The sequence below is a fragment of the Drosophila montana genome, unplaced genomic scaffold (assembly GCF_035044405.1).
Source record: "Drosophila montana isolate Dmon_TW-CO22-7 unplaced genomic scaffold, ASM3504440v1 contig_3240_1, whole genome shotgun sequence".
Lineage (NCBI taxonomy): Eukaryota > Metazoa > Arthropoda > Insecta > Diptera > Drosophilidae > Drosophila > Drosophila montana.
This window is the reverse complement of record NW_026998122.1, coordinates 1,031,354-1,049,101: the sequence shown is the minus strand read 5'-3', so window position 1 is coordinate 1,049,101 and position 17,748 is coordinate 1,031,354. Positions and strand designations below refer to the sequence as shown.

Below are 17,748 nucleotides of genomic sequence, written 5' to 3'. Positions count from 1 at the left end.
TTCTAAAACTAGCTAGGCATAGCTAGAAAATAGCTAAATTGTCAACACAGGCTCTAAACTAAGGGGCCGGGTTCTAAGCTGAAGCCGTTCAGATTTTTCCCACAGCCACAGCGCGTTTGGGCGTTGTAAATGGATTTGTGTGACTGCTGCCGTGGTATATATTCCGAGTATTGAGTATTGAGTGTTGAGTGTTGAGCGTGTCTCACATTCTGGCGCTTTTTTATGACTAACGGCGTCGCCATGACATTAAAAGCCAAGCGATTGTGTCGATCGATTTCAATATTTCATATCCTGTAGTGTTTGGTTCCGCAAACGGTGGCTATAAAAGCGCACAAGCACCGCCCACCCAAATGTGTCTTGAACAAATTGCAGTGGCACTTGGCCTTTCGGCCATACATCAAACGGAGCTGTTCCAAGTTCATTAAGATTTTTAACTGCAGATAGCAGTGCAGGCGTAAGCTTGCTTATTAAGCTGAATAATCTAAACATATTTGAAAAAAAAACTTAGAATTTGGAGCAATTTGTTCTGTTTGTAGTTTATAAGGTAAGTTTGAAGGGAAATTAAGAACAATAATATGTACATGTATATATGTATATGACTCTTCTGTCAAAAAATATTTAAAATATAAATTGTACACTAAAAGGCCGCATGAAAAAATAAAATATTAACTTATTAAATTGCATACAAAATGTATGCATCGAAAACAGATAAGTTAGGGCATTGAAAGTACTTAAAATATTATTAGAAAATATTATTAATATATTTATTCAATTAAGCCCAAAAGTGAGCTTTGTTTTTTGCACAAATACGACCATTTTTAAGACCAGCAATACTTTTAGGCAGCCGAACCAAAAAGTGAAAATGAAAAACGTTAAAAAGAAGAAGTTAAATACTTCTTGCTTGTTACTTATCGGGTTAGTTTAAATAATCATTAAACTTTATTCATGAAATATAACCATCTATAATAATGTATGTGTATATATATATATATATTTGTTTTCAATAAATATGTTGTAATAACATTTAGCACTTAATAAATAACAACATTTGTTCAAATGCCACTTTTAAAACTAAATACTAGTAGAACAATGGATAATTGTTATAATAAAGGGTAAGTACAGCTACAAGTTAAAATAACATGAAATACTTTGCGTATATATATAGTAAATATTTTATATATGTTTTTTGTAGTTTTTGTTAATTTGTTTAACTTGCTGTACAAGCAGTTTGCAATTAGAGTGGGGGAGTCAGATATAAAGATATTGTTTATATGTAATATGAGTTCAAAGTTGGCGAACTCTTTTTGTATATATTTATAACTATTTTATGTGGTAAACAATACTTGGCTGGCATAATTTCAGCAATTATTTTGGGAAAACGTATTCTTTGCTTTCAGTTTTGAATTTGCATTTATTTTACTTTTGGGCATTTTTGACTTTTAGCTGCGCCATGGCACGGATTCAGTAGGACACAAAGGAGCCGGAATTGCGCTTGCGTCCCATGTTGCAGATCTTAAAGTGGCACGGCGACATATCTGTGAGAGTGGCAAAAAATGTCGAAAACATATTAGTAAATAATGTCCAAATCGGTTTAGTATAAGTTTAATCATGCAACACTTACATTGTTTACGAACTATTTTCGAATTACGGGTAATGAAAACATGAAATAAAAAAATAATTTCAATTTGAGGACATTAATCATCAAGCAACATCAAGGCATTTATTTAAATAGATATTTTACTAACTGCGAAGTGTGTCGATAAAAAACCCTTTGCCATTTAAGAAGATATTCTGCGTTTTTATTTTAAGTGAAAACCCAAAAAAAAAACATTTTGATTAATTTTAAATTAAATTGCCATTTAAAATTCAGAAAGAAAACATTCAGAAAGAAAATTTTCGGATAGAAAAACCCTTCAACGGAACGAAGAGTAAGCAAATTGTCAAATATATCTCCCCCATCTATTGACCTCCTCCATCTATTGACTTTCTTGGCTGAGCCCACCCACTCCCCCTGATATCATAATCCAAAGTCTTTAGAGCTAGAGAAACCCCATTTTAAAATGAAGATTACCGATGAACTCTTCTTAAAATCGATTAAAATAGGCAACATCTCCTAATTAGTCTAAAGAATAGCTTTGATTAAGCTCTCATTGAAATGTGAACGAGTGCTATGCAGTCGGTTACACCCGACTGCAATATTCATACTCTTTTTTTTTGACTTGCAGCAATGTCCACTATCTATAACTAACTTTCAAAGTTCAATTCAAATTGGAATATCTAAATCTCCTACTCAATTAAACGCGTATTTCAAACTGTTACTGGAATGTGAACGGGTATTATGCAGTCGGTTAAACCCGACTGCAACAATTATACTCTATTTTTTTTTAAATTGCATCTACTTGTCTACTATATCTACTATATATCTACATTTAAATTTAAAGTCAAGCCCAATTTGACAGCTACTCACATTGCACATTCTTCTTGATGTTATGCTGCTTGGAGCTTGAGCTTAGCTTGAGGCCCTCGCTCTGCTTCTTAGTGGGCACGGCGGACATGTCATCCAGTATATTGTAGTGCGGCTGGTCATCGCCAGCGTCCAAGCCGTCGCCATTATCGCCCAGCCTGTGCAGGCGAGCCAACAACCGGGAGCCCAGCTGGGCACGCTCGCGCTCCACGCTCTCCATGGGCAGCACGGAGTCGTCATCGTAGTCGGCAGTCAGGAGCAGATCACGCAGCGAGGGCCATTTGTTGACAAAGTAGTTGAATGACGGCATTTGTTTTGGCTGCAATTGTTGTTGCTGCTGCTGGTATTTCTGTGGAACAACAGTTGGTTGAAGATATGTCTGATATATGTTTATACTACGTGCATATATACACTGAGAGAAAAGCTGACTTTTTTTTAGAATTTTAGTTACTTAACTTGACTATGTTTACGTTTAAATAATTCACGATTTTATAGTTGAGCGTGAATGTAAAAGAAAAGAGGATAAAATGCACTGAATTAAAAAAAATATAATTTCCAATTATTTGTTGAAGTAGGAAAATACTCAAAATAAGAGATTGTATACTTAAAACAAACTTTATATAATACTTTAAAATATTTTAACTTAAGAAAACCGAAAGAAAAATATAGACCAATTTTCCTAACTTTCAATTATTTTGTTGTTTAAAAGCGTAAGACAATTAAAACAATTTTTAGAAATTAAGAAATCTTGTTAATTTTTGGTGATTTCTTTAAATTTAACGTAAATATATTTTTAATCAGCAACACTTCTTAAGTCCTGTATTTAGAAATTGTTGTTCTCAAAATAAAAATTCAAATTTGCCAACATTTGTTAATTGGTTTCTCTATTAAAAAGGCATGGATTTTTCTTCGAGTGTACATTACGCAGGTGTCCCACTCACCAATTGCTCGCCGTAGTAGGTGTTGTCCTCATTACCCGGCCCGGAGTTGAGCAGCTCATTGAACAACAGTTGCGTTGGCAGTGCACCGACTGTGGGGCGTGGCAGTGCATGTCCAGGCGACAATTGCGACGCAATTGACAGCAACACAATGAGAATGGCCAACTGATGGCCGATAGAGACGCCGCACGTTGCCGCTGACGACGTAGAAGTCATCGTCACGTTGTTGTTTTGCTTCCACCAACTGCAAAGTGGGGAAACAATTTTGTTAGTACGGCTGCCACAAAACAAAAGCCATGTGTGGGTGTGTGTGTGTGTGTGCGGCAGAATTTGTTTTCAAAACTGGCACACAGACAATTAAACAGAGCCAACCCACCCCATTAGGCACGCGCTTACGCAAAAGGGTTTCCTATTACACTTTCCATTCAAGGCAAACAAAGTTGCCAAAGTAAAAATATGCGAAATGTTTTCATATATTTTTTTTTCCAAGTTACAAGTACTTTTGCTGTTCACAGGTTTCATCTGCAGGTGTTGCGTATATCAAACAGTCACGTTGCATTCGCAACGGGTTCTCGGGTTCTCATTTTGCGCATTGCCCAAAAGTATTCAAATGCCAAGGCACTTGGCAGCCTACAAAGCCAACCTGCTCCTACATGCCACAACACCTGCCCAGCCGGTCTGTAGGTCAACTTGCCGAAGGGTGACGGGCTTTGATAGATACTCGTCTGTGCGCGCGACTGTGACGCGGTCTCCGCATGTCCTAATTACCGTTTATGAAATATTAATGCCTAATTATGCTCAAACTCTGACGCGAAAGGTCCTGCTCTGTGGACTGGGTAAACCACTGAATAATGCCTTGTCATTTGTTTAAAGCGTAAAGGACATTAGAGCAAAGTGACTTGCAATAAAAGTTCACAAGAAAAACTTTGATATATAAAACTAAAAAGAAAAAGAAAACTAAACCAAAATTGCAAAAGAAGGCATGATATAATAGAAAAAACCCTCTAAGTACTGGATCATACCAAGACACACACCACGACCAAAATGTCTTCAAAGAAATCGCTTGAAAATCGCCTGAGATTTGACAAAGTTTTGAGAGTCTGAAATCTTAGCAAGAACTTTGCTGGAGGCAGTTTTGGGCAGATGTTGATGATGATAATTCATACAAAGATCCAAATACATCATGATATATTGATTTGATATGGGCCCAATTATGAAGCTGAATCCTCCACCGAATTGAAAAGGTTTCACATATAGTATGCAGCGATCAGCAGATGCCAGATGGCAACATATATGCATAAATAAAGAGCAATTGATGGGCTCTTTTATTCATTTTTATGACTTGCGATAAGCTTTTGCTGACATTTGCATTGACTTACACACTCTGCGTTTGCACTCTATGATTAATGGGCGAATGCGATTCGTAAGACTCGCAAACATAATCAAAGCAAACGCATTTTTATACCTCCCGGAGCTGATAATGCGCCGATGTCGTGGCTAATTTTTCAGCATACGTATAAAATACTATATAAATACGTAGAGATTGTCAGCCCCAGAGATTCATCTCGGTACTATTTCAAAAAAATCGAAGTCAAGGTCTAACGCGTACAAGTTTCAATGAACTTGGATGGGGCAGGCCACGCCCCGTAATTATCTCGGGTCCGGATCGGATATGCGTTTCGCCCATTACAACCGATTAGTGCCAACTATATTTTTGGGCTTGTCGAATATTTATTTGACAGGCGTTTGTTGACGCATTTGCGGCCTGTTGCTAGCGCAGGTGGAAATTGATAAGATATGCGATTTTGATGTGTGGCAAGGAAAGCGTTCAAGTTTTTAATATAACTATAACACGATACTAATATATATCTATATAAGTTAGTTTTGTTCATCAGTTTGGGAAGGGAAATGCGGATGGATCATTAGATACACCAGAGAGTTAGAGAGAGTTACTTAGAGTTTAGTTTTTCGTGAAATAAGCGAGATAAATGTTGCAAGCAGAAAGAAGCACAGCTCTTAGCTTCAGATGCGTGTTAGAACTTTTCTAGAATCCCGAGCTTTTCTCTGGCAATCACCATAAACAAAATTCATTTCATCACATCGCCACTTGTGGTCACTCTGACGTCAGCAAATGATGGTCATATAAATTTGCTCAAATATTCCCAGCTAAAATTTCCCCTGTACAGATTCTATATATGCATATGATTTCATTAAAAACTTTAGTACAATAAACAATAAACAGCTAGCCAATAAAAATTCCTTTAAATATATGTACTATGTATGTCCCCAACTGGGAAGCTCCAGTACAATCCGCATAAATAATCTCGTTATGAACATGTATATAATAATCATAGAAAACTTTTAATGTGACTTCTATAGCTTTTTAAATATCGTCGGGTAATTTACGCATTACAGTTTGTAGAACAAAATACGCGTATACAAATAAAAAACAAATTGTAAATTAAAATTTTATTAACACCCAAACAACTTGAACCGCCAAAGCGGTTCGGTTCCGGAACCACAACTTTTATTTGAAAAGAAGCCAAGTCACCAATAAAAGGTCCAGCAAAAAACCTGAAGGAAACTATTTTCTTTTTAATTTAACTATATTGTATGTTATAATGTTGGAAACATTACTGAGTTTCAGAACATATGAAATTTATAAAAATAAAAATCTCTATATAGAATTTTAACTGATTTTTTTTGCTAATAGTTAAAAAAAAAACAAGTGAAAAGCCAGTTTTCGAACCTCGGTTAATAGATATTAAGAAGCAGGTTCACGAAGAACCAAGAATCTTAAGACGAGGCGTTGGTTCAAACCGAGAACCATAAGGCCAGACGTTGGTCTAAGACGTGAAACTTAATGCGTTGGTTCAAACCGTGAACCGAACCGAGAATTTGTATTTTCTGTTTTACAGCCATGCTTATGTGTCACAGTAGGTATATGAAAGTCGACTCTTGACTTTTAGAACTGACACAAGCTGTCTTTGATGACAATTAAGTACGTCATCAGCGCGTAAAAAAATATCACACGATGCCGAAACCCGAATGCTTATCAAGCAAAAAAGTAGCATCTTCAGACACGCCCTCTTTTATTGAATAGCTTTTTTATATACAATTAGCGGAACTAACCTTTAGTCAAAAGTTATCGCTAATAGTAGAATCGCCCAGCAAAAAATAAAAAAAATATACAACGCAATTGAAATTTGTGCCCTCAATTTTCCAAAATATTTTGTATCACGAGACGTGAATCAGTTTTGCTCAATCTATAAGATAATCTACTACGTACTTTCGATTTTCTACTTGCGCTGATAAGACGACTATGTTAATTTTCAAAAGTAAGCGCAATTTTTTTTTAATAATAAATAAATAAAAAAAAAAAAATAAATAAATAAATCAATTCAAACCGCGCGCTGATAATTGCGAGTGCTTTTGAGTGTCTTGGTGTATGCTCATACAAAATTATGTATGTTTATAAATAAATTAAATACATTTCAAGCATTATCAATGAGCATTTAAATTTCGTAGGCGCCACTCAAATGACCCCAGATTGAATCAATTTCTGAGTGCATTGCACAATAGAAATAAAGTTTGGAATTTAGTTATAGAAAATGCAGAAAATATATATTATAGAGCCTTGGTAAAGATAGAGACTTTTTCCTTCGGGTGTAAATACAGAGCAATACTATTTCAGTCGGGTATAAACGACAGCGTAATACCCCTTCACAGTTTAATAGCTTTCAGGGAAATCAACTTATCAATTTGTCCTAAACCAAGTAGATGAAGGTAAAGTATATTTAGTCTTTAGATCTTAAGTTAGATTGGTGTTTCCCCCTTTACTATTTGCCCAAAAATTTGAAACTTATTGTCTTATGCGGATTCTCATGAGTTTATACACCAAGTTTCTCAGTTTCTAAAGTCAGATGCGACGAAAATATTAAATTCTTAGAACGGATGAATGAACGAGTATAAAAATATATATGTTTCCCATTTTTAAAGACGTTAGTATAGAATTTCCTATAAGATCTTTCGCTTACCTTCCGGAAAACAATCTAAGTGAAACGTAATTCAAGCTCTCTTGCAATTAATTTCAATTTAACACTGCTTTTAACACGCACTGGAAGTTTACTTTTATGTTCTTATTGTTCTTTTCACACAATTTATTTATTTGTTAATTTGTATAATTGTTTTGCGCTTGGCTAAAACTTAACCGTTAGCTGTAACACCGCAGAATAAACGCAAATCCGATGCGCGCATTTGTTTATATAGGCGTTGACAGTGTTGCAGAACGTCGCAAAAAAAGGGTAAATCAACAGGTACAGTACACACACACGCGCACACACACGCAACGCATACAGTTACACGGCACACGACGACGACGACGACACTTTCGACTTCGGCATGTCAAAGTGCCAAATCGGTGGGCGGCCGTCAGTTTCTAGTGCCCGCGAGTGGGCGTCAGGAATTGCTTTCCGCAGTTGCAGTTGTAAATACGCGAACACTTCGAAAAGTTTCAGAGTCACTTTTTGGCTAATGCGAGAGCAATCAAATTGCACGTAATATGATTTTTGGTCGTCTCCTGCAGAGACACAGCTTCACTTGTTCTTAACGCTTTCTCGTATGTTCGCACACTAAACGCGACGAAATTGAATTCGCAAATCGTATGCGGACAGCTTCTATCACTGATCGCTGCTCTGCTCTCCTCCATTCAACCGAATCGAATATATGTCTCGGTCTTGGTCGCGGTTTGAGACCTTCGCTGTACGTTTGCCGTGCCACGCTTTTGACAAATCGCCCGATAAGTCCGAGATTTATGGCATTAGCTATATAGCAGCCGAATGTTACCAAAGTGTGCGCTACACATAATGAGGCGTATCAGTTTTAATATCAAATGCGTACTTGAGTACTATAAAAGTTTTTGTTTTATTTTTTTAAGCTAAACATCACATTTACACAAATTTTCCGCCCCCTGTGTAAATTAAAATTGACCAAAATGAAACTAAACCTAATCGGATGCTAAACAAATGTTTTATGCCATCGTTTTCCCCGAATTTTCCACAATTGCGGGGGGAATTCAGCATAACCCCAATAAGATAAATAGAGTAACCATTTCAGTTTTCTAGCTCTTACGGCTTACTCTATGCGTTATTCAGTCAAACCTACAGTATAATCGGTTATGTATATATGACATAAAACTCAGAGATCCGAATAATGTTTGACTTCAATGCTTCAATGCTTTGTTTCTAAGCGCTGTTTGGATGGCCTCATAAACTACTCCCCTTTTGCGCTTATTAACATTGACCAGCAAACTCTCAAGGTCCTTTGGCCGGTCAACCAACTCTAATGCTTTATTTGAACATAAGTCCTAGATTAATGCTTTAACTTTCCCATCTTGCTACACTAAATAAAATACCCCAATTTCAATTTTAGGTCAATAAACTCGCATTGATATAGCTAGAAATTTGTGAAAGTTAATTAGGTCAATGTCGAAAATATACTTAAAAATAAAGCGGATGTGGAAATAATACAAAACTATTGCAGGATCTGTAGAGTAAAATTTAAAATATATATCACCTACATAAAAACCAAGTCATATTTGAAATATAAATAAGAGGTCTTGCCAAAAATAAAATGGAAAATTACACGAGTATAATTGTAGGCAGGAGATAATTCAATCAACGTTATCTTTTATGCTTCCAAAAAAAATGAACAGACTAATTTTAGACGCCAGTCTTGAATTGAAAAGAAAGTAAGAAATTATGATGAAATATCTTTAAAATATTACAACACAAAATATCAAACATTTCTTCTTAAGATGATGAATTATGTCTCCGATTAATCTTAATCAGACAGATCTTCTAATCTACGCTAGACGTCGTCAGACTTTCTTTCACATTAAACATTTAACTAATTAAAAATATTTTAGCTGACACAGCATTTTTATTTGTCTAAAGAAATTTTTAAAAATTTATAATCATAGCGTGTCTCACATTTGAACCTTTTCACGGATCCGGACAAATTCGCATCGAATGTTATTCCCACCCACGCTTCACGCATTTACATTGCAATAAAATTAATTTTTATGGTTACATCAGCCCCAAAATGTGATTAGGCTAAATGCGGGGTATCTCATCAGTTGTGCGATAAGCGATTTTCGGGAGACAGGACGGGAGGAGACCCTTATGTCATGCAAATAAAACATTAAATACCGAACATATCAGCGCTAATTGACACTTATTAAAAAGAATAGCCGCGACGAGACACAGACTTTGACATCTCTCTTCCTCTCATGCCGGAACAACAATTGCTCGCACACGTGCTGCTTTTGCCGGGCCAATTATCAGCAGCAATCACAATCACAATCACGAGACTTACGACGTGCAGCTTGCACTGCTCGCAATTAAAACAGTTGTGCAAGCAATAATTGATACATGACTCGAACTCAAATATATATAAATATATTATATCATAGATATAATAGATACTTCATTATGAATTATGATATAGTAATGTTATTGTTGCATAGCCGCTCAACAAATTTAAACGCCGCAGCCAATTGGCGCCATTCTGTCAGGCATTAGCCAACACTGCATGCGCTTGCGATAAGGCCGTTACTTTTAAGTGATGACAATATTGTGAACTCGGAGTCACGTCGGCTACTGTGACTTTGCTATACAAATAAAAGCAAAAGCAGCTTTTATTTGGTTTTTTGCTTGCAAATTGTTGTGCTTGACTTAATGTTTACATATGTGCAGGCATTTTCGATAGATTCATTAGATTTTATTAAATGAAAAATACGTTTGTATTGCAACTAATGATCTAGCTACTTAAACATACCCTTTGACAATCAGTTGCCGGCAACACAATGAAAATGGCCAACTGATGGCAGATGGAACCGCCGAACGTGAAAGTCATGGTCACGTTGTTGTTCCGGTTGCTCCAACTGTTAAGTGGGAAAATTTGAATACTCTTGCGAAGTGTATTATACATTTGTCATGAAATGTGAAACATATAGAAGGAGACATAAGGGAGATCCCATAAAGTATATATATTCAAGATCAGCATTAACAGCCGAGTTGATATAACCATGTCAATCTGTCCATCCGTCCGGTTGTCAGCTTCTATGTGAACTAATCTCTCAGTTTTAACGTTATCGCCTTGAAATTTGCACAGGTCCATCTTTATCTTGAAGGCAGTATATTATCGCATCTGGCCAAATCGGAGCACTATATCATATAACTGCGGTAGAAACAAACGGTCGAAATGTAGTTTATTGTGTGAAGAACATTTTTGTTTTTCAACTTATCTAAACTAAACTCGACATTTATTAGTTTTACTAAGCTCCTTACATGTATGCAAAATCCTATCAAAATCGGACCACTATATCATATATATATATCAAGATATCTGGACTTAATCTGAAATGTATTATTTAAACTATACTTTCTATATATGAGCCAAATCTTATCAATATCGCACTACTATATTATGTGGTATACAACTTTAGGAGAAATCGGTCGAAAAATGAGTATTAGTATGGCATAATATTCTGTTTTACAAGATGTTTTCATCAAGCTCAGCATTTAAGCTTCATTATTCTCACATTTATGTGAGAAGCCCGCAAACTAAGTTCCTACAAGGGTAGTTAATCTTCGACATGCCAAAAGTAATCTAACCTTCTCGCTTTAAGTAGGGTGGTCCGAAAACAATTGCCATACAACTAAACAGAGCCAACGCAGTGCAACAACTTTTTTACAATATTTCAGTTTCCAATGAAAAGAAAAAGTGGCCAAGTGTTTGCACACTGTAGACTACTTCTTTCTATTTTCTTTTTCTTTTATGAAATTTTCGAAATTCGCTTTTGACAGGTTTCATTACCAGGTGTTGGGTCACGTTGCTTTCACAGCAATTTTCCTTGCGAAAAACAGACACGTGCCACTTAAAACTTTTCGACTCATTTTGCGAATTTGCTTAAAATATCACTTGACCAACCAGTCTATAGGTCAACTTGCCAAAGGGCAAAGGGGTTAATAGATGCTCGTCTGTGCGTGAAGCGGTCTCAGTACACCCTAATTACCGCTTATGAAATATTAATGTCTAATTATGCTCAACTCCGACGTGAAAGGTCCTCTGAGTAATGCCTTGAAATTTGTTTGAAAGTCGAAGGAGATTGGAGAAAGCGACCTTGCAAAAGTGCTCAAGAAAACTGCACCTAAACTTGCGCACAAATTGCAAATTTGCAAGAATCAATCGTGATAATTAATTAGCTAGAGATAAGAAGCTTAAATGACGTTTGTGCCTTTGCTGTAATTTTATGCTGATATTTAAAAATCATATTAAATTACGTTTTGTATAAAAGCAGAGTCAAGAATTTAAACTTTTTAGAATGCGTAAATTTAGATGGCAAATCTTAAGTAGCAAAGTTTTGGTATCAAATTCCCGTGAAGACACAAAACAGGAAATCTTTATTGAAGATTTGGGAATTTAATAAGTCAAAATTCATATAATTTGTGACACAATTTTTTTACCAAATACATCTCAGAATCTCATTAAAAGATTGCTTTTTATAAAAATATTTTCACACACAATCGACATAAGAATTTTTAAGTTTAAAAATAAAAAAGTTTCTTAAATTGAGAAATGTAACTATTTTTGAATTGAAAAATTTAAAAGCCAAATCATGAGAGATACGCCATGAATTATAAAAATCGCTTCTGTTTAGACACTCTATGAATAATGGGCGAATGCGATTCATAAGACTCGTAAACGTAATCAAATCTATTCATACCCCCCGGAGCTGATAAAGCGCCGATGCCATGGCTAATTTTTCAGCTTACGTATATATACTATGCTATATAAATATAGTATACTACATATACTATATAAATACGTACGTATAAGTACGTATTACTTACGTATGCAGAGATTGTCAGCCCAGAGATTCATCTCGGTACTATTTCAAAAAAATCGAAGTCAAGGTCTAACGCGTACAAGTTTCAATGAACTTGGATGGGGCAGGCCACGCCCCGTAATTATCTCGGGTCCGGATCGGATATGCGTTTCGCCCATTACAACCGATTAGTGCCAACTATATTTTTGGGTTTGTCGAATATTTATTTATTTATTTGACAGGCGATTGTTGACGCCTTTGCGGCGTTTATTCGAAATTAACCTGTTGCTAGCGCAGGTGGAAAATGATAAGATATGCGATTTTGATGTTTGGCAAGATTTCTATATTTATTTATTCAAAAGTCACGAAATGCACCAAAGGGCTTGCAGTCATCTTAATGTTTCATGGGAGATGTATATAAATCCCCACTCTTTTAGGTTTGAAATATCACACGAACCCGAAAACCAAGTCTTATTCATCAATTTCTGACAAGCTTAGGCCTTCTTATTGTGCTCCCAAATTTCGAAAATATTTTGTATCACGAGACTTGAATCAGTTTTACTTGCAGCGTTCCAAACATTTACAAGATAATATACAACGTGATCTACATTTTCTACGTGCGCTGATAAGACGACTATGTTAATTTTCAAAAGTGAGCTTAGATTTTTGTTTAAATAATCAAAAAAAAATTTCTATTTAAATAAATCAATTCAAATTAAGCGCTGATAATTGCGAGTGCTTTTGAGTGTGAGTGTGTGAGCGTGTGTGTGTGCTCATATTAAATTATGTATGTTTATAAATAAAATGAATACATTTCAAGCTTTATCAATGAGCATATAAATTTCTTAGGCGCCACTCAAATGACCCCGGATTGAATCAAATTATACTGCGTGTGTAGTTGACTGAGTAGAAGTGAGTACGTTAGTATATTATTTTAAAATTTATTGAAACCAAATTCAAAAAAGGAAGATGTATTTTACAACACTGTCAAGTTAGCTTGAACACAATTACATTAGCATTCTAAATGTCAAGATTTTAAAATTGGTAAAGAGAATATAATGTATATGTACAAATGGATGTAACAGTCAGAAGGGAGCATCTCCGACCTCATGAAGTATATATACTTTACTATGTTCATTTCGAGAATCTTACGCGGACAGCTTCTATCACTGATCGCTGCTCTGCTCTCCTCCGTTCAGCCGAATCGAATATAAGTCTCGGTCTTGGTCGCGGTTTGAGACCTTCGCTGTACGTTTGCCGTGCCACGCTTTTGACAAATCGCCCGATAAGTCTTAGATTTATGGCATTAGCTTTATAGCAGCCGAATGTTACCAAAGTGTGCGCTACACATAATGAGGCATATCAGTTTTAATAGCAAATGCGTAGTTGAGTAAAATAAAAGATTAGCGGCTCTTCAAGCCGGGAAAATTGAAAGAATGTTAATAAATGAGTTTGAAGCCGAACTGACCAAAATTTAACTAAACTTAATCGGATGGCAAACTGCAAAACTTTCATGCCGTCGTTTTCCCCGACTTTTCCCCAATTACGATTGGAAATCTTAATAGTTTTTAATTATTTTCTATTGCATCGAAAAGTTTGACCTTCAATGCTTTGTTTCTAAAATCTGTTTAGACGGCCTCATAAACTATCCCCCGGTTAGGTTCATTAACATTGACCAGCAAGTTCTCAAGGTAGTTTCGGCGGTCAACCAACTCTGATGCTTAATTTGAACAAAAGTCCTAGATTAATGCTTTAACTTTGCCATCTTGCTACACTTAATAAAATACCCCAATTTCAATTTTAGGTCAATAAACTCGCATTGATATAGCTAGAAATTTGTGAAAGTTAATTAGGTCAATGTCGAAAATATACTTAAAAATAAAGCGGATGTGGAAATAATACAAAACTATTGCAGGATCTGTAGAGTAAAATTTAAAATATATATCACCTACATAAAAACCAAGTCATATTTGAAATATAAATAAGAGGTCTTGCCAAAAATAAAATGGAAAATTACACGAGTATAATTGTAGGCAGGAGATAATTCAATCAACGTTATCTTTTATGCTTCCAAAAAAAATGAACAGACTAATTTTAGACGCCAGTCTTGAATTGAAAAGAAAGTAAGAAATTATGATGAAATATCTTTAAAATATTACAACACAAAATATCAAACATTTCTTCTTAAGATGATGAATTATGTCTCCGATTAATCTTAATCAGACAGATCTTCTAATCTACGCTAGACGTCGTCAGACTTTCTTTCACATTAAACATTTAACTAATTAAAAATATTTTAGCTGACACAGCATTTTTATTTGTCTAAAGAAATTTTTAAAAATTTATAATCATAGCGTGTCTCACATTTGAACCTTTTCACGGATCCGGACAAATTCGCATCGAATGTTATTCCCACCCACGCTTCACGCATTTACATTGCAATAAAATTAATTTTTATGGTTACATCAGCCCCAAAATGTGATTAGGCTAAATGCGGGGTATCTCATCAGTTGTGCGATAAGCGATTTTCGGGAGACAGGACGGGAGGAGACCCTTATGTCATGCAAATAAAACATTAAATACCGAACATATCAGCGCTAATTGACACTTATTAAAAAGAATAGCCGCGACGAGACACAGACTTTGACATCTCTCTTCCTCTCATGCCGGAACAACAATTGCTCGCACACGTGCTGCTTTTGCCGGGCCAATTATCAGCAGCAATCACAATCACAATCACGAGACTTACGACGTGCAGCTTGCACTGCTCGCAATTAAAACAGTTGTGCAGGCAATAATTGATGCATGACTCGAACTCAAATATATATAAATATATACAATAGATATCATGGACACTTAATTATGAATGATGATAAAGCTATGTTGTTGTTGAACTGCCGCTCAACAAATTTGAACGCCGCAGCCAATTGGCGCCAATCAAGCAGGCGTTAGCCAACACTGCTTGCACCTGCGATAAGACCGATACTTATAAGCGATGACAATATTGTGAGCTCGGAGTCACGGGGACGAGTGTGATTTTGGTATACAAATGACTGTGATACCAGGCTGTATTTTGAGTTTCGTGCTAAGAAACGTTTGTTAGTGACTAAATAGTAAATTATTTGCATGGGTTTTCAATTCATTTCGCTGCTATTCACTTTAAAAATACAAATGTGTTGGAAGAAGGGTATCTGGAAGATTAACTGTAACATACCTGTTATCGGTAGCCGGTACATAAATTATCGCACAGACAGGTCCATTATCGGCTGTTCAGCTGTGGCTCTAGAAAGGGGGGGAGAAAAATTAAAAATAAGAAAATCATCATGGCTACATCGACGTTGCAGCTGGAATTTTCACAGGCCATGGCCGATTTCAAGAAGATGTTCCCGGACATTGACCGCGAGGTGATTGAGGCTGTGCTGCGCGCTAATTTGGGTGCTGTGGATCAAACCATCGACCAACTGCTTGCTATGTCAACTGACAACCAGGTACATATGTGTGCGTGTGCTCCTTGTGTGTATGTGTGTGTTTGTTTGTGTATACTAACAGCCTAAACAGCCTACTAACTAACACTAACCGCATGTGTGATTAGAACGAAAAACTGCGCAATGAACTGGATGCTAATGTCTCACCACAACAGAGTCTCATCAATCTCAGCGATTCGGACAGAGAGCTGCGACGCAATCAGCAGCTCGTTGATGCCACAGACGGCGGCACGGAGAGCGGCGCCGCTGCAGCCGCCGCTGCTACTGCTGCTGCTGCTGCCGGCAACACATTGCTAAGCACTGCAACCGCTTCGCCGAATCATCACAATACGGGCGCCTCGCCCAAGCAACGTCCGCTGGGCGCCTCGAATAGGGGCAGCGCCAGCAATACGCCCACCAAGCGCACTCACACCGTTGCATTGTCCAACAGCAGCAGCAGCAACGCTTCTCGACGCTGGAATCCACCAATATTGGGTGCGCTGCCACCGGGATTCTTGCGCGTGGCGCCAGCACCTGGCCAGCAGGACTTTGAGCTGCCCGACGAACAGTTTGCGCTGATGTTGCAGAACGAGGAGTTTATGAATCAGTTGCGATGGAATCAGGACTTTATGAATGCGCTAGAGAAGGAGCAGAGCGGCAAGGCCAAGGGCGAAGATGATGCACCATTCCAAGAGCGGCTCAAGAATATGGGCAAGCTGTCGCGCAAGAAATTCCTACAAATGGCGCGCGTCTTCACCTGGCAGCGCAACAAAAAGGTGACCACCGCCAAACAGATCGATTCGCTGCCCTTGCGCGAGGAGCCCAGCGACGATGAGGATCATCACCATCATCATCAACAGCAGCAGCAGCAGACCCAGCACCAGCAGCAACAGTCGAATCAACAACAACAGAGCCAGGTCCAGCAACAGCAGCAGGGTCAATTGCAGCTGCGCAAGTAAACGCCAGATCTGGATACCAGATGTTTAGACACTAGAGTACCCATTGTTTGTTATCTTATCCTTATTCTTATCATATTATCTCATCTGGCCATAAACGTACGTCAAGGCCATGTGTTTACCTTCAGGCATAAGACAAAACCCGCGCTAGTACTCCCTACTCCCCGTAATCTAAACCCGTTTCACGTAGTAATCTCAAACGAAATCTAACGAAATCTGAAATCTCGCAACAGACGATGCATGTATTATGTATATTTCTAGTTTTAAATGTCGTGTAATAACCAAAAGTGCAATTTTCCAATCCCAAACAATCCCCAGTGCAATATCTCATGTGTATATTTGTTTTTGACTATTATAAATTTATATTATTATTATACTTGTTTATATATTATTATTTTTTTTTTATTCATTTTTTCGTTGTTGCCAAATTAGCGTTAATTAAGTTTTATTGATAATTTTTAAAATGGCAGTTCTTATGCAGAACATTTATAGTTGGACTGATTCTAAATGCGTTAATTAGTAATTGAAGAGCATCGCAGAAAATAAAATATGTACATCTAGAGCACTTGCTAAACTCAAAACTAGTCATAAACACAAGCAAAAAAAAGAAAAGAAAACGAAACTCAATTTATGTACAGCAAAAATATGTATTTGTGCTATCCAAAAACAAAAAAAAAATCCAACTTTCCCCACCCACTCGGAGTTTTTAAAATACGTATAATAATCGCCTGCGCTTAGTTGGCTTCTATTGTCATGCTCCATGGAAAACGGCGGCAAGAAATAAATGTCCATATCAAACTGTTGATATTACAGATACAGCATAAAAAATATACATACATATATGGACATATACCATCCATAGTTTTGGTGGCTATGCAAACATATGCAACTATTTGATTGTAATTGTAATTGTAATTGTATTATAAACCATATTTGAAATACTATTATATTCATATTCCAAGTATAAAATACAGCAAAATATTTGAAAATTCCACGCATGATTCGTATTATTCCTGGTGGGCCAATAAAAGAGTTA

At 36.7% G+C, this 17,748-nt stretch overlaps 2 protein-coding genes across 5 annotated transcripts; one reads left to right on the top strand and one right to left on the bottom strand.

Moving 5' to 3' along the window:
• Positions 1–1,190: 1,190 nt before the first annotated feature.
• CNMa (CNMamide) lies at positions 1,191–15,648 on the bottom strand. Of its 3 annotated transcripts, none has more exons than XM_064690267.1 (5): positions 7,440–7,584; positions 3,406–3,646; positions 2,468–2,813; positions 1,622–1,633; positions 1,191–1,535 (listed from the first exon to the last, which is right to left on the bottom strand). In XM_064690267.1, the coding sequence occupies exons 2-5, from the start codon at positions 3,616–3,618 to the stop codon at positions 1,462–1,464; spliced, it is 645 nt and encodes a 214-aa protein (XP_064546337.1). In that variant the 5' UTR covers positions 3,619–3,646; positions 7,440–7,584; the 3' UTR covers positions 1,191–1,461. The 3 variants fall into 3 exon arrangements, with proteins under 3 accessions (XP_064546337.1, XP_064546336.1, XP_064546338.1); XM_064690266.1 differs by lacking the exon at positions 7,440–7,584 and adding an exon at positions 15,507–15,648 and having other exon boundaries at positions 1,198–1,535; XM_064690268.1 differs by lacking the exons at positions 1,622–1,633; positions 7,440–7,584 and adding an exon at positions 15,507–15,648 and having other exon boundaries at positions 1,204–1,535.
• LOC135433954 (CUE domain-containing protein 1) lies at positions 15,616–17,706 on the top strand. Of its 2 annotated transcripts, none has more exons than XM_064690265.1 (2): positions 15,616–15,780; positions 15,933–17,706. In XM_064690265.1, the coding sequence occupies exons 1-2, from the start codon at positions 15,616–15,618 to the stop codon at positions 16,713–16,715; spliced, it is 948 nt and encodes a 315-aa protein (XP_064546335.1). In that variant the 3' UTR covers positions 16,716–17,706. The 2 variants fall into 2 exon arrangements, with proteins under 2 accessions (XP_064546335.1, XP_064546333.1); XM_064690263.1 differs by having other exon boundaries at positions 15,885–17,706.
• Positions 17,707–17,748: the final 42 nt, after the last annotated feature.